This window comes from Geotrypetes seraphini, chromosome 3 (assembly GCF_902459505.1).
Source record: "Geotrypetes seraphini chromosome 3, aGeoSer1.1, whole genome shotgun sequence".
Lineage (NCBI taxonomy): Eukaryota > Metazoa > Chordata > Amphibia > Gymnophiona > Dermophiidae > Geotrypetes > Geotrypetes seraphini.
In genome coordinates, this window is record NC_047086.1 from 182,516,614 (window position 1) to 182,532,322 (window position 15,709).

At 42.9% G+C, this 15,709-nt stretch overlaps 1 protein-coding gene across 3 annotated transcripts in view; it reads left to right on the forward strand.

Moving 5' to 3' along the window:
• ARID1B (AT-rich interaction domain 1B) overlaps nt 1–15,709 on the forward strand; it is a 938,949-nt gene that overhangs the window by 860,524 nt on the left and 62,716 nt on the right. For all 3 annotated transcript variants that reach the window (XM_033937003.1, XM_033937004.1, XM_033937005.1), the window contains 2 exons: nt 5,383–5,589; nt 14,326–14,530. In XM_033937003.1, coding sequence (XP_033792894.1) covers nt 5,383–5,589; nt 14,326–14,530 — 412 coding nt within the window. The remainder of the gene's footprint in view (nt 1–5,382; nt 5,590–14,325; nt 14,531–15,709) is intronic.

Sequence of the window (15,709 nt, forward strand, 5' to 3'; positions counted from 1 at the left end):
CAAAAGAAACATCTAAATCCAATTTGTATATAGGGCGCTAGTCGCTCAAAGTCAGCAGAAGCAAAAATGTCCATTCCCGAAAAGTACTCCCCAGTTTTTTTTCCCCGAAAATCATCTACCTGTACATCCAGACGTTTAATTGTCCAGACCTCCACTACATCTATCTTCCACATTCTCGACCAAAAATTTGTCCAAGTCCCAAACACCCAGAACAAGACCTTTTAGATGTGGGATGCCCACTCCCTCCTGCTGGAACCCTAGAAGCCCCACCCCCAAATGTCCACGGCAGGAGGAGTGCCAAATTCCTACTGCCAGCACCTTGCTGAGACATCCACCTGGCAGGAGGGATGCCTATTCCCTCCTGCCAGAACTCCCCACCCTCCGCAAAGATCATCGGCAGGAGGGATGCCTAGTCCATCCTGCTGGAACCTGCCAACCCCTACCCCAAGCCCACCTGGACCCCAACAATATCTTTTTTAGTTGGCCGGCCAGAACGATGCTTCCTCCCTCCAGGCGTCAGGCCCGCCTTTACAGAATGATAGGCCTTCCCCTTCCCGGTGCATCGTGAGATGCACTAGGATGGGGCCTAAGGCCCTGGGCCAACCGGAATCTTAGGACACCCCCATGGGAGTGGCCTAAGATTCCGGTTGGCCCAGGCGCCTAAGGTCCCCCAGGCACCTAAGGCCCCTCCTGTGGCGTAGTACTACATTCTTGGACCAGCAGCAGCAACAACAGGTGAACTGAGCATATTTACCTCTAAGCTTTGGGTGTTATCATGTGATGTTCCACAGTGTTCTGTGATATTTTATTTGTTTAGCATTTACTGGCAGCCCTGGAAGAAATCCTCAGAAATGCAGGTTTCAGTCATTTTTTTGTTTGCAGATGATATTCAGATTTTGTGTACATTGTCAGCAGTTGAAAGGATGATTTTGCCTGCTTGTCAGGCAGCAGACTGGCTGTTGCGGGGAGACTGAAATTAAGCATATGGAAGTCAGAAACCTTATAGATAGAAAAGGCTGATATGGTGCCAGTTTCATTGGTTTAATTGGACAGGATTGGATTGCCATAGATGCAAAATACAGAATTTATATTGTGGAGTAGTAGATGTCTGTATTACTACAATCATTGTACTTTAAGTTTAAGTTGGTTCACCAACAAGATCTCTGGCAACAATAATGGAGTAACAGGAAAATTCAATATATGTAACTGTTTGTATGTAAATTTTCTCTAATTGTTCAGTCTTATAATAGAATGATAACGTATCCTTAATACATGTACTTGTAGCTTGCAGTACTACCACTTTAGGCTCTAGATTATTCAAATGTTTTTCGCACAGAGATAATTTTTCATCCATAGAGCCAATCTCTTTGGAGATTTGTTCCATGTAGAGGGACAGGATGACTTATTTTTTATTTTTGAAAATTACTATTTCTAGTTGTGTTCAACCTTAGTGTATCTATCTTTTTTGTCCATTTGTGGAAATGCACACAAACATACCATTGGGACATACAAACCAACATTCTTAGCAAACTGGCCACAGACATCTCAGCAGAGCAGAGGGGCACTGTAAGAGGTACAGTAGTGAATGTAACATTAAAAATCCCAAGTACACATCTCACCTTAACCTGCTTATTTTGTGTGTTTGTGAGCCCTCCAAAAACCCACCCAAAACTTAATGTATCCACTTGTACAACACCACACTAGCCCTTATGCCTGCAGGTATCATCTTTATGTAGGTACAGTAGATTTTGGGTGGGTTTTGGAGGGCTCATCATACAATATAAGCAGGTTATGGTACAAGACCGGTGAATTTGATGTTGGTGCCAGGCAAAATGGTTGACTATTGTAAAGAACAAAATGGCAGAGTATGTACTTAAGCATGGATTAAAGAGACAGAGCCAACATGGGAAATTGTGCTTCAGCAATGTACTACATTTCTTTGAAGAGGTGAATGAACATGTGGATAAGGAGATATTTTTTATCTGGATTTTCAAAAGGCATTTGACAAAGTACTGCATAAAAGTCTTCTGAAGAAATTAGAAAGTCATGGGATAGTAGGTAATGTCCTATTATGGATTAAGAACTGGTTGAAAGATAGAAAACAGAGAGTAGGTTTAATGGACATTATTCTCAATGGAAAAGGGTAAATAGTGGGGTTCACTATATCATACAACCTCTCACTAAAGTATTCTCAAAAACTTTCTAGCCAAATCTTTATACACCACAAACCTCTATGTGATATTACTTCACTCAGGTGAACTAGTACTTTCAAAAGGAGGAAAAGCCTAAGATCCTCGTCTACAGCCAGAGCAAATCTTGCATGCAGACTAGAAAGGGAACCTACCCCATCAGCTAAAAAAAAACACCTTTCTTCTGCCACCACCTTCTTAATTTAAATTATTCAAATGTGAATTTAAATTTTATCAAATGTAAATTCTGTGTTAATAGTAATATTGATTTGCCCTTGTATCGCTTTATGATATGGCTATACATCGAATACTGTGCAATTCTGGTTGCCGTATCACAAAAAGATATAGAGGAATTAGAAAAGGTACAGAGAAAGGCAAGGAAAATTGTAAAAGGGATGGGATAACTTCCTTATAAGCAAAGGCTAAAGCAGCTAGGGCTCTTCAGCCTGGAGAAGATACGGCTCAGGAAAGATATGATATGAAACCGGGTAGATATGTATCACTTGTTTACTCTTTCCAAAAATACTAGGACTAGGGGGCATGCAATACAACTACTAAGTAGTAGATTTAAAACAAACTGGAGAAAATTTTTCTTTACTCAATGAGTAATTAAACTCAAATTCATTGCCAGAGAATGTAGGGAAAGTGGTTAGCTTTACCAGAGTTTAAAAAAGGTTTGGATAATTTCCTAAAAGAGAAGTCCATAAACCATTATTAAGATAGCTTGGGGAAATCCACTGCTTATTCCTAGGATAAGCAGCATAAAATCTGTTTTCACTTTGGGATCTTGGGATCTGGGATGGCCAGTGTTAGAACAGGATACTGGGCTTGATGTACCTTCGATCTGTCCCAGTATGGCAACTCTTATTTTCTTATCCATCCCACATTCTAAAACTGACAGGCCTGAAAACAAACCTGCCTTATTGTAGCAATTCTGTTTTATGAATATTTAACAAGTTGTTATTATTGACACACATCCAGAATTGTAACATGATGACAAAGGCAAGAACGGCAAAATCTTCTACAAACATAGCACTACATACGATTCCACACCAGTATAATTCCGATAACAAGAACATTTTGAAACACATAAAAGAACTTTCTCCCAGCTATTCTTGCAAAATCTGTACACATTGTAGATTAGTAGCATTAGATGACTTCATAGACTGCACATCTAGGTGACAGTTGGGTTACCTCCCTAAAAATGTCGAATATGGACTAGATCAGTGGTGGTACTATGCACTGTCTTTATTTCCCAGTGTTGGAGGGAATAGTAGTGATTATGAAACAGGAACACTTAGGAGGGAAGTTATCAACATGGGCTACTGTTAAGTCAGTTTATTTTGCCACAGGTTGGCTTAACAACACAGGTTTCCTGTAACAGCACGAGTGGGGTTTGGGTTGGGGCTGTGCCCACACAGCTGTACACAATCTCAAGCAGTAAAGGAAAACTCCTTAACCTAGAATAAAAGTCCTGTACCTTGTTACTTCACAGGGCCAAGGCATACAAGGAACAGTCTTTTTGTTCAAAAGTCCTGAGATGGGCCTGTGGCTGACAGGACTCAAGATATGGACAATAGCTTGTGAATGCCACGCCCTAAACACAGTCTTGTAACAATTTCCCTTCAGTCAAGGACAAGGTCTGGCCCCAGGCAGACCTCAGAACAAGACTCATTGGTGTTCAGGAAAAGAAAGGTTGACTTACTTCAGCCAAGCAGAGTGTCTAGTGGTTGTAGTCAAGGCGCAAATGGAAGTCACCCCTTCCTTTTTCCCTGGACCTCTAGCTATGGTCCTTCCTCTTATGCTTCCTAAAAGCTGCTTCCCTGATTCCTTCTTCCCATGTCACTTCCCCCTAAGGAGGAGTGCCCTAGGTTAATGTGGTTCTGACATTGTGAGGGAGCATCCAGCAGGAGAAGTGGTAGTGTCCTATAGACTCCCTCACAGTCCCATTTTATGCAATGAGATCCAGTGCTAAAATAACCTGACTTAAGTCACATTGATAACTTCCCTCCTTTGTAACCAGTTTTAGGCCCTTTCCTATAGGGTTCCAGAGGGAGCCCTTTGGCCCCTGGCCAGAGATTGTCATTCTTACGGTCATTACTGTTCTATTATAAGTTGGGAGGGGCTATGAAATAAGGTAGAGAGAAAAGTATCAACTTGTCTAAGGTGTAACTGGTCTGTTTTCCTACTAGCCCTTACTTAGCCTCAGAATATGTGACTTCTTTGTAACAGTTGCATAAAAATTGGTTGGGTTATGCATGAGAAAGTTTGTGGATAAAAGTTAGAACCTAAGGCATGTTAAGTTTCATTGAGCCTCGCACCCTGTTTCTGATGATGCTGTTTGGATCACTAGAATACCTGGCAAATTCCCCAAAACTGGAAAGGGACATTTGAAAGGCAATTTGCTTTCTGTCCATTTTATTCCTCTTGATTCTGTCAGTAATTGACTTCCATAACAGTGTTTCAGAGATGGAATAGCCAACAACCACTATAGTAACTGGTTTATAAAATCATATTTAACAATAAAGGGCTATATGAATACCAGGCTTCAAATGTTGGTCTCTGCATCTCTAGCCATTGTAGCATATAACAAGAGAGCAGAAGATTTGGCTAGTCCAACCATTGTACTATAAGGAACAGAGATGTAGTAAGAGTTGACAGGGGTGGCTTAGGCCCCTTTGAAAGTGTACCATGGTTAACTGAGCATCACGTTTGAGTGATTTCTACTATAAGTAAACCGGAAGCTTTGTAAATCCAAATGGTTTTGTCATATTCATGTTTCTATTACATGAAAATGTATATGTATCATTTTGATGGCATTATCTTGTTATATAGGCTATGAGATCTTCATGGTTCACTGTTCGGGTATATTGGTTTTTGTGTTCTTAATTTATCTGTGCATTTAAACACAGGAAGCACTACAGAAAAGCTGCCTGCTGGGAAGGCAACAAATATTTAGCAAATGGGGGGAATCTGAGCCCTTAATTTAAAGGGATATTATCTGAACTCAGTGCCAGAACTAGTAGCTTTCATTTTTCTCATGTTTCTGAGCAATAGATTAACTGTATTTCATAAATTTTAATTGTGTTCTATAAAATCGTTTACATTAATTTCCTTTTTTCTTCTTCCTTACCAACCCCCTAACCCACCCACCTTACCCCCCTCCCCCCCCCCATCCCAATTTGCATTTCAGAAATCATATTCTAGCACTACTGGAGACAAGATCACAAAACTGTATGATCTGGGCAGTGAGCCAGAACGCAAAATATGGGTAGACCGGTACCTAAATTTCATGGAAGAAAGAGGAACACCTGTTTCCAATCTACCTGCAGTTGGCAAAAAACCACTGGACCTTGTCAGACTCTATATGTGTGTAAAAGAGATTGGGGGTTTGGCACAAGTAGGCACATATCATGTTTGTTAATTGTTTATACTGTACAACTGTACAACTGTATTTTATCGTTGTGTAGTACTGATGGCATACTTGACTCCACCCTCTCCTATGAATTCCAAATCTCCAATTTAAGAAAAAAAAACAAAACTACCAGATCATGAGCCTAATAAGACTAATCAGGCCTTTCTTCTATGACCTGCACTTCACCATTCTGGTACAAATGATAATACTTTCTCAATTAGATTACTGCAACTCTCTCTATGCAGGCTTAAAAGTTACACTCACCCAGAAACTGCAGATGGTACAAAATACTGCAATAAGACTAATTTTCAAACTGCACAAATTTGAGCCAAATTCTTCTTACTTTATAAGACTACACTGGCTACCCATTAATGCACACGTCATCTTTAAACTATCATGCATAATGTTTTATATCACATGTGCTAATTCCGCTGGGCCCCTCATAAACCTTTGCTCCAATTCTTGGTCAACCTCAACTAGAAATCAAGAAACTTTTACTGATCGATCCTTCACCCAAAAGAGTTAAATATAAGATTATATTTAATATGCTACTCGTCTACCTTGGCACAGAAATCTGGAATGACTTCCCAACAACCATCAAGATTGAACCCAACGACCTCAGATTTCAGAAAAAAATTAAAGCTCTACTCTTTGAGACAATAAACACCATCGACACATGAGAATGATGCCTGAAAACAAAGAACTTCTCACCATCCCGTAGTCATATACAGCATGACTAAACCACCAGACAAACATTTTTTTTCCTCTTTTCTCCATTTCCTATCGAATGCTCTGAGAACAAACCAATTATTATAAAGTGTGTCTGTTGTCTCCGCTATATTCCTCTCTATAACAGTCTTAACTCCACCTTTGTCTGTAACCCATGTTGACTTTTGACTCGTTTATTTCTTTAAAACTCTGTGGACCCTCTTGAATTGTAATTCACCTTGAACCTAGTTAGACATAGTTTGACCCAGAAATCCCAGATTAAATTAATTTTGATATGCAGAAAGACAGGGAAGGCTTAAAGCAAGTCATACAAGAACTTGCTTGAATCCTAATGGATAATATATTCCCCTTCCCAAAGAGTTTAGAGTAAAAATGGAAGGATGTGGAAATCTACAAAGGGTATGCAAAATGGTGTGATGATTTATCACATAGGAGTGGTTGGTTTTATTGAAAATTGTTGAAATGCTCCTTGGAAAACTAAATTTTCAGGCCATTGTGGATGTAGAGGGAGGGTGAGGATAAATTCTAGAGGTAATAGGAAATAAGTGGAAAGGCTAGGAGGCAAAAATGGTCAAGGACCTGAAGACAACTGAAATAGTGACCAGTGATGAGTGAGAGGTATAATAAGAAATACCATATTTCCTTTCATATAGGCCGCCCCTCTGCATAGGCTGCAAAAAAGGGCGGCCTATGTTTAAAACCTGGAAGATAAGCCACCCCATAGTATTAGCCGCTGCTTATCTTCCGGTACCTCCCCTGCCTTTTTCATTCATTCCTCCCATCCCCGGTACCTTTTTTGGAAGTCCCCTCGCTGGCGCGCGGCTCGGGTCTCCAGCGTTGCAGGGCAGCTGCAATCTCTTCAGCATTCGGCCTACCTCTGCACCGCCCGCTGAATGCTCTCGCAAGAACTGCTCTGCACCACTGGAGACCCGAGCTGTGCCCCAGTGATGGAGCTTCCGAAAAAGGTACCAGGGGTGGGAGGGATGACTTAAAATTTTTATATAGGCTGCCGCATATAACTAGACCGCGCCCCAGACATGGGTTTGTAAAACCCATGTATAGGCTGGGGCCTCTATGTATGTGATTTATAACAATAACACAAGCTGAAAACCTCAATCAGTCATGTGATAGGGCTTGGTTAATATTAACAATTTGTTTTGTATAACATTCAGAAATTTTCCTCAGAGATAATGAATGTTAACTGTATAGTATGTTTCATAAGCCCAGATTCTGACTGGTTTGTAGGCTACAGTGATTGGCTTCAGGTCACAATGTAGATCTTTCATTACAGTTGGGCTCTTCGGTAGTGATTGGTTTTACTGAGCTGATTAAAGAACACACTATGTTGCCTAACATGTGGCACTCAAACAGCAGTTAATGGAACTTAAGCACCAAAATGGGGAGAAAACAGCCATTGGGTACCTAAGTACACTTAAGTGCTGTTCTGTAACTTGGTGCCTAAGTATTCTAGTGTATAACTGCAAAAGTGTGTGGGGAATATTCTGACTAGTTAAGTGTATGCCTTGTTGAATACTCCAGTAGTGTACCGGGGGGGGGGGGTGGGGAGGTCTGCCCCGGGTGCACACTCCAAGGGGGTGCACAGCCGACTGTGTCCGGAACCTCTCGCACTACTCTAAATGGCACCTCAGCAAGGCTGCTGTACTTATTCCAGAGCAGAGTCGGCAGCTGCACTGAAGTGCAGGAAGGTCCCGCGATGACTGCATCTACCACCTCTGCTCCGGAAGAGGTAAATGATGTCGGAAGGGGATGGACCGGCAGCCGCAGTCATCGTGAGACCTTGCCGCAACTCCCTGCGTCTGCTGGCCCACCCCCCTCCAACATCACTTACCTTTTCCAGAGCAGAGGCAGCAGAAGCAGTCATCGCGGGACCTTGCTGATTTGGATGGAGAGAGAATGGAGCATAGCAGGGTGGTGGAAGGAGAAAAAGGGGGTCAGGGTGGTGAAGGGAGAGAATTGGGATCAGGGTGGTATGAAAGCATGGTGAAGGGAGAGAAAGAGGGGTCAGGGTGGTATGGAAGCATGGTGAAGGGAGAGAAAGGGGGGTCAGGGTGGTATGGAAGCATGGTGAAGGGTGAGAAAGGGGTCAGGGTGGTATGGAAGGGTGGTGGAGGGAAAGGGGGCAGATGCAGATGGAAGTGGGGTAAGGGAGAGGAGAGAGTGAAATGCCAGACCATGGGGGTGTGGGAGAGGGAAGGAGAGAGATGCCAGACTATTGAAAGAGGGAAGAAGATGGATGCCAGACCAATGGGTGAGGCATAAAGTTTCTGGAAGGGGACTAGAAGGAGAGAATATGCCATATAGAAGGGGCAGAGAGAGGGTAGACAGTGGATGAAAGAGAGTGACAAGAAGATGAGGAAAGCAGAAATGGCAAGGTAGGGAAAAAAAACTCTATTTATTATTATTACTATTATTTTTTTTGCTTTAGGGAAGACACATTGATGTTTCTGTAGTGTTGCATTGTATGCAGAGTCCAGCTTCTTGGTGCTTCAGTTTAACCTTTGTCTATGTATTTCTATTTTATCTCCCCTTTTACTGTAGAGTGTTTAACGTTGGCCTTGGTGGTAACAGCTATGATGCTCAGAATTCTATGAGCATCTGAGCTGCTACCACCGTGGCTAAAAATCACACTACAGTTTTGTAAAAGAGGGAGGAGTTAGTGATTACATACTAGGTGAAGGTGTTTTCTGTGTTCCGTATGTTCAAAAAGACATGGTTTTCTGCTAGGATTAACTGTGTAGGATTGACCTGTACTAGTCTGGCTTGTTTAGTTTTACAATGGGTGTATTGCTGTTGTACTGCTCACTGCAGTATGTAAGATTCTGCCTTTTCCTAGGTACACTCTTGTGTGACGTGTGGATTGTTACTAAAAATCATGTTTTTCACACAGATGGGGGGGATATTAAAAAATGATGGGCCCAGGGTGTTACATATGCTAGGTACGCCACTGGAATACTTTATGGATTCTTTTACAAATGTGTGCTGCCATTCTATTCTTATGGGTGGCTTGACATTTAGCATGCACTGCTCAGTAGTGCACTTCTGTAAAAGCTTGCCTAAAATGGGTGCTTAATTACTGCATTTAAACCTGCCATAGAGCAAATTTAATTGGTAGTGCTTAAATTTACATAACTGCACATAGAGGGTCCTTACATGGAAACATGACCCCCTAGCAGCTGTCTCACAAGACAGCTGCTGGGGTGATGTTTTCTTTGCAGCCATGGGGTCGGGGGTCAGTATGGAGGGGTTTGGGTAACAAGTTGGAACTATAACAATGGGCAGTAGCTTTATGCAGCTCGATGCTCGTGGATGGTAAAATAACCCCAGCAAAGAGCTGGGGGTTTTTTTACCATCAGTTTTGGGTTCTAATGCAATCAGCGGTATATCACTGCAAATTGCGTTAGGCAATTTGCATAGTAATGAGATGCAAAACATGCATTTGCATCTCATTACTTAGCAATGTGCAGCGACTTAAATATCGCTGCACTATTTTTGGCCCTGCAGTTTTAGGACTGTTTAAGTTGCAGTAAGAGCCGTTAACTGCAACTTAGAGCTCCTTTACAAAGGTGCGCTAGCATTTTTAGCGCGTGCTATAGCGCGCACTACCCAAAAAACTACCTCCTGCTCAAGAGGAGACGGTAGCGGCTAGTGTGCGCTATTCCGCGCATTAAGGCCCTAACGCACCTTTGTAAAAAGAAGCCCTTAAAGTCCTAACTCACTGCTTGATAATTTCCCCCACATTTATAAATCACACATTCATAATGTGCTCAAATTGATGTACAGCAAGTGAGGAGTGGCATAGTGGTAGAACTGCTGCCTCAGCACCCTGAGGTTGTGAGATCGAATCCCAGTACTGCTCCTTGTGACCCTGGGCAAGTCACTTAATCCTCCATTGCCCCAGGTTCAAAGTAAGTACCTGTAGAAATGTAAACCGCTTTGAATGCAGGGCAGGATTAATTTGTCGAAGGCCCCTAGGCACACAAGTACACTGGGCCCCCTGCCCCGCCCAACCCCACCATGCGCCCAGGCAGAAACAGGAAGCTCTGTCAGAGGCAATGGCGTAGATAGCATATGTGACACCCCCCCATCTATATGAAAACTATAGTTTTTAGTAACAATCCACATATCACACAACAAGAGTGTACCTAGGAAAAGGCAGCATCTTAAACACTGCAGTGAGCACTGGAACACCAACACATACATTATAAAACTAAACAAGCCAGATCCCGCACAGTCAATTGATCCTGCAGTCAATGCCAACTGAAAACTATGTCCTTTTCATACACACAGAACAGAGATACACCCTCGCCCAATATGGAATATTCACAAACTAAAAATAGAAATATGTAGACAAAAGTTAAACTGAACCGCCAAGAAACCAGACTCTGCATACAATGCAACACCACAACACCACAAAAACAGTGACACGTGTCCCCTAATACTGTGCAAAATATAAAGACAGTAGATGTAAATTTGAAAAAACTGATACATAACAATCACCACTTTACAAATTAACAAATAAAAATAAAACAAATAATGAGAAATAAGAAAATACCATTTTATTGGACTAATCCATTTTTCAATTAGCTTTCAGAGGCCAAATCTTTCTTCAGAACAGTACAGTATACTGCTGTTATGCTATTCTGTCCTGAGGAAAGGGGTGTAGTCCAATAAATTGCCTTATTTCTATTTCCTATTTATAAACTTTTATCAATACAGTTACAATGCTACTTGATTCTAAGTAAAGCAACAAAAAAAATCTTTCTACCTTTTGTCGTTTCTGCTTTAATCATCTTCTCTCTCTTCTTTCTATACAGCGCTTGTCCTCTCTCCCTTCCATGCAACATCTGCCCTCTCTTTGCCCCTTCCACCCAGCTTCTGCCCTCTCTCTCTACCCCTTCCATCTACTGGAAACACTCCCTCTGCCCCTTCCATCTACCGTCCACCCTCTCTCTCTCTCTTCCATATGGCATCTTCCCTCTTTCTATGTCCCTTCAATAAACTGAATATCCGGGGTCCCTTCTCTCCTTTGCTCATGATTCATTTCAGCTTCACCCCCTCTCCATTTTTCTGTCTCCACCCCCTCCCCTATGCTTTGGCATCTCTCTTTCTCTTCTCCTTTCCTTCCTTCCCACTCCACACCATGGTGTGGTATCTCTATCTCTATCTCCTTCGCTTCCCTACCCCCATGCCATGGCATCTCTTCCTCCCCCTCCATGGTCTGGTATCTCCTTTCCTTTCCATCCCTCCCAAGGACTTGGCATCTCTGGTTCCTCTCCCTTGTCTTCCGTATCCCTTCTTCCCTCTCTCTCCCCAATTGGGTGCAGCAGCAGCAGCATTTTTCTCACCCCCTTCCCTGTGCAGCAGTAGCATTTATCCCCCCTTCCCTGTGTAGCAGCAGCATTTCTTCCCCCCCCCCCTTCCCTGTGCAGCATTTCTTCTCCCCCCCCCCTTCCCTGTGCAGCAGGAACATCTCTTCCCTGTCCATCATGTCTGGCCAGTTCCCCCGCTCAAAGCAGCAGGCGTCTACACCTCACACGATCCGCAGCTGCATTGGAAGCCTTCTCTCTGACATCGTGACATCAGAGGGAACACTTCTGACGCAGCTGCGGATTGCATGAGGAGCCGATACCCGCAGCTTTGAGCAGGGGAGCCGGCCAGAAGTGAAACAACCACCGGAGGGAGCACAAGCTGGGACGGACACCACTGTTTACAGAAGGGATGCCCACACTTTTTGGGCTTGCGAGTTACTTTTAAAATGACCAAGTCAAAATGATCTACCAATAATAAAATTTAAAAAAAACACAAAGCACACTGTACGCAGAGAAAATGTTAATTATCATTTATATTCGGGGGGGTTTTCAAAGAGGTCAAGGCAGATGACTCTATGTAATGTCACATCAGTAACAACTATACAAAAATAGACAAATACCCCCACCCTTTTTACTAAACCGCGATAGTGGTTTTTAGTGCAGGGAGCTGTGCTGAATGCCCCGCACTGCTCTTGACGCTCATAGGCTCCCTGCACTAAAAAACACTATTGCGGTTTAGTAAAAGGGGGCCATAGTGCAAAATATAGACAGCAGATATAAATTCTCAAAACGGACACATTTTGATCACTAAATTGAAAATAAAATCATTTTTCCTACCTTTTTGTCTGGTGATTTCATAAGTCTCTGGTCCTTCTTCTTTCTCCTCCGCCCCCCCCCCCCTCTTTCTTTCTCTCTCCCCCTGGACCCTTTTTATTTCCACCTTTCTTTCTTTCTCCCCCTGGCCCCCCTCTTTATTTCTGCCTTTCTCTCTCCCTCTGGCTCCCCTCTTTATTTCTGCCTTTCTTTCTCTCTCCCCCTGGCCCCCCTCTTTATTTCTGCCTTTCTTTCTCTCTCCCCCTAGTCCCCCTCTTTATTTTTGCCTTTCTTTCTCTCTCCCCCTAGTCCCCACAAAGCCATCGTGCCGATTTCTCCACTTCCACGATTCTCTCCTTACCCCTACCCCCAAGCCAGCAGCCGATTTTTCCCTGCTCCTTCCCCGAGCCAGGCCCAATGCGTACAAGCATCGGGCCCACAAGATTTCACTTCCGGCGTCAGTTCTAACGGGGAGGAAGTTGCCAGCCAGCCAGACAGCGATTGGCTGCTCAGAACTTACCCTCCGACGTTAGAATTGACGCCGGAGGTAAAGTCTTGTGGGCCCGATGCTTTTTCCCCGCCCACCAGCCCGCCTCACCTTTTGTCTCCACCTACCAGTTGCCGGCCGGCCGGGTTAAGGAATGACTCTGCGGGGGAGCCGGTGCCGAGATGCGGTGATGAGACGGAGCAGCGGCAAAATAGGGAAGGTGGCCGGCTGTGCAACCCCTTGGGGCGTGCACCCGGGGCGGCCCCCCCCCTTTAGTACGCTTCTGGTCAGAGGGAAGTTTTGGGCAAGCAGCACCGCTTGCACAATTACAGTTCCTGTTGCCTTTCTTACCTGCATTGCTTGCTTGTCTTACTTTCCATTAATGGGGGGGCCCCGTTGCCGATCGGGGGGCCCGTATTACCGATCGATGCTGGAGGGGCCCATCGCCGTTTGGAAAAAACAATGTTGATGTCCTCCTTCATCGGGCCCCCCTGACCATTTCGGGCCCTAGGCACATGCCTACTTGGCCTATTGGTTAATCCTGCCCTGTTTGAATGTACAGTTTACAAATCCCATGCCATTTCCCTTATTTATTAAAGTGGCAGGAAAGGAGTAGATAAGACACTACTGGAATAGAGCACAATGTATACTGAGCCATATACATAGAAGTGGGAAAATAGGGGTAGCCTCTGTCAGTGCTAGAGTACCAAGTAAGCTTTAAAATGTTAAAATAAATTCAGTACTCTTCTGTTAAAAATGAGTGCTAATTCACATTGCAACAGATTTAAATGCCCCATTGCCTTATGGTTTCCACATGTCACCCCCCACCCCTCAATAAAGTCTGTAAACTTGGACTAGGGCTTCTGGATTTAATTATCTGGCAACCATAGTCTGCTTGGAAGCATTTTCTTCTTCTTTTATATCAGCACTCAAACGATTACAGTGAATTGCAGAATAACACAGTTGTTGTTATTATTGTTATTGCTTTTTAAATGAGTTTTTAGGAGCTAGAGTTTTAATTAGAACAGGAGGGTGTGCGTGTATTTGCTAGAGATAAATCGCTAACTCTGTTCAGCACACACTTTGGATGAATATAAGACATTAAAGGATGCAGAGCCAGAAGACACTCAGACATCAAAACCTGTTTTGTTGCTATCAGCAAGTTCTTTAATGGCTCTATAACCTTAAATGCTGTCTGTGCATTACTTAGTGGGAGTAATGAGCTTTAGTTAAGAGGTAAAAAAAAAAAAGGGGGGGTGAGTAAAGTAAATCAAGATACTAACTTCTATTTTTTTTTCTTTGCCTTTAAACAAAATACTTTGCTACCTTACGCTCAACACTGTTGCCATTTTCCATTTCTAGGTTAATAAGAATAAAAAATGGAGAGAGATGGCAAGCAACCTGAATGTCGGCACTTCGAGTAGTGCAGCCAGCTCGCTGAAAAAGCAGTACATCCAGTACTTGTTTGCCTTTGAGTGCAAGATTGAGCGAGGGGAGGAGCCCCCTCCAGAGGTCTTCAGCTCCGGAGATACAAAGAAACAACCTAAGATTCAGCCGCCATCTCCTGGTAAGGAGAGGAACTGTATTTTCCTTTGATATGTACACAAATCAAAACTGCTCATGTAGAAGGCATAATAGATAAACCTAAAAGAGCGGCCTTTCTTTTCTTCCTGTCTTCCTGAAATGTTTCATGAGCAGTCACTTCTAGTCAGGGAGAAATAAATTAGCCTGGAGGAAACAGTTCTGTGTACATCAGTAAGCGTGCTTCCTGATGTGGTTAGATTTTTATCTTTCTATTCTACTTACATAGTACCATAGTAAATGACAGCCCATAAAGGTCTGAATGGTCCATCCAATCTGCTGACGTCACACTCATTATCAATTCATGATTAAACCAACAATGAATGTGATATAAAAAACTTGACAAAATAATAACAGTATGCAAGCAGAATATCAAAAAATATTATATAGCCACCAAAAGATATTCATAAAGTAAATCCAGTTATCAGAGACTAAATGGAGCAGGTACCAGAATAGTTACGGAGAAAAGACCTCAGTGTTTCCTGAGAATAAACTCAGGAAACTACTAAGACAAGTGCAAAGTTGTCACAGAAAACACATCCTCGGTCAGAGAAAAACTCCGTTAAAGTTCAATCAATAATATTTCACCAAAATAAATATTTTCAAAAATTATTTAAATAATATAGGAAACCCTCACTTCTCTTAATAATATCCTCTGGTACGGGAAAGGTTGCTGCAGCGCAGTTGAGTGCACCCTCGCAGTGCAGTTTTTTTCAATTTAGCATAGCATGGGAGATCATCTTAGAGTTCCTGACAGGCCCTGTTTCGCAATCATGCTGCATCAGGGGAATTTATTTGAAAACAAGCTACTGCTTCAAAGATCTTCTTGAGGGTGGTTTGAAAAGTTTGAAAAATTTCCATGAGATGGCACCACAGTCCATTTAGTCATTGATGCCGTCAATGAGTATTTTCAGTTTTTGACAAAACCTATTTTTCCAATGGGATGAAAAAAATGGAAACTCACTGAACTAAGAGGCAAATTCTGTATAGAACACCTGTTTCCACAGCCACCTAAGAAGTGGCTGAGAATTGCACACTGGCGTCCTATACAGAATTGCATCTGCCCTAAAAGACAGATGCCCAACCAGCCCAATTCTCTAACTGGCATCCATATCACAGGCACCGGTTAGAGAATCGCGCCTGATCCCATTCCCATCAGCTGATC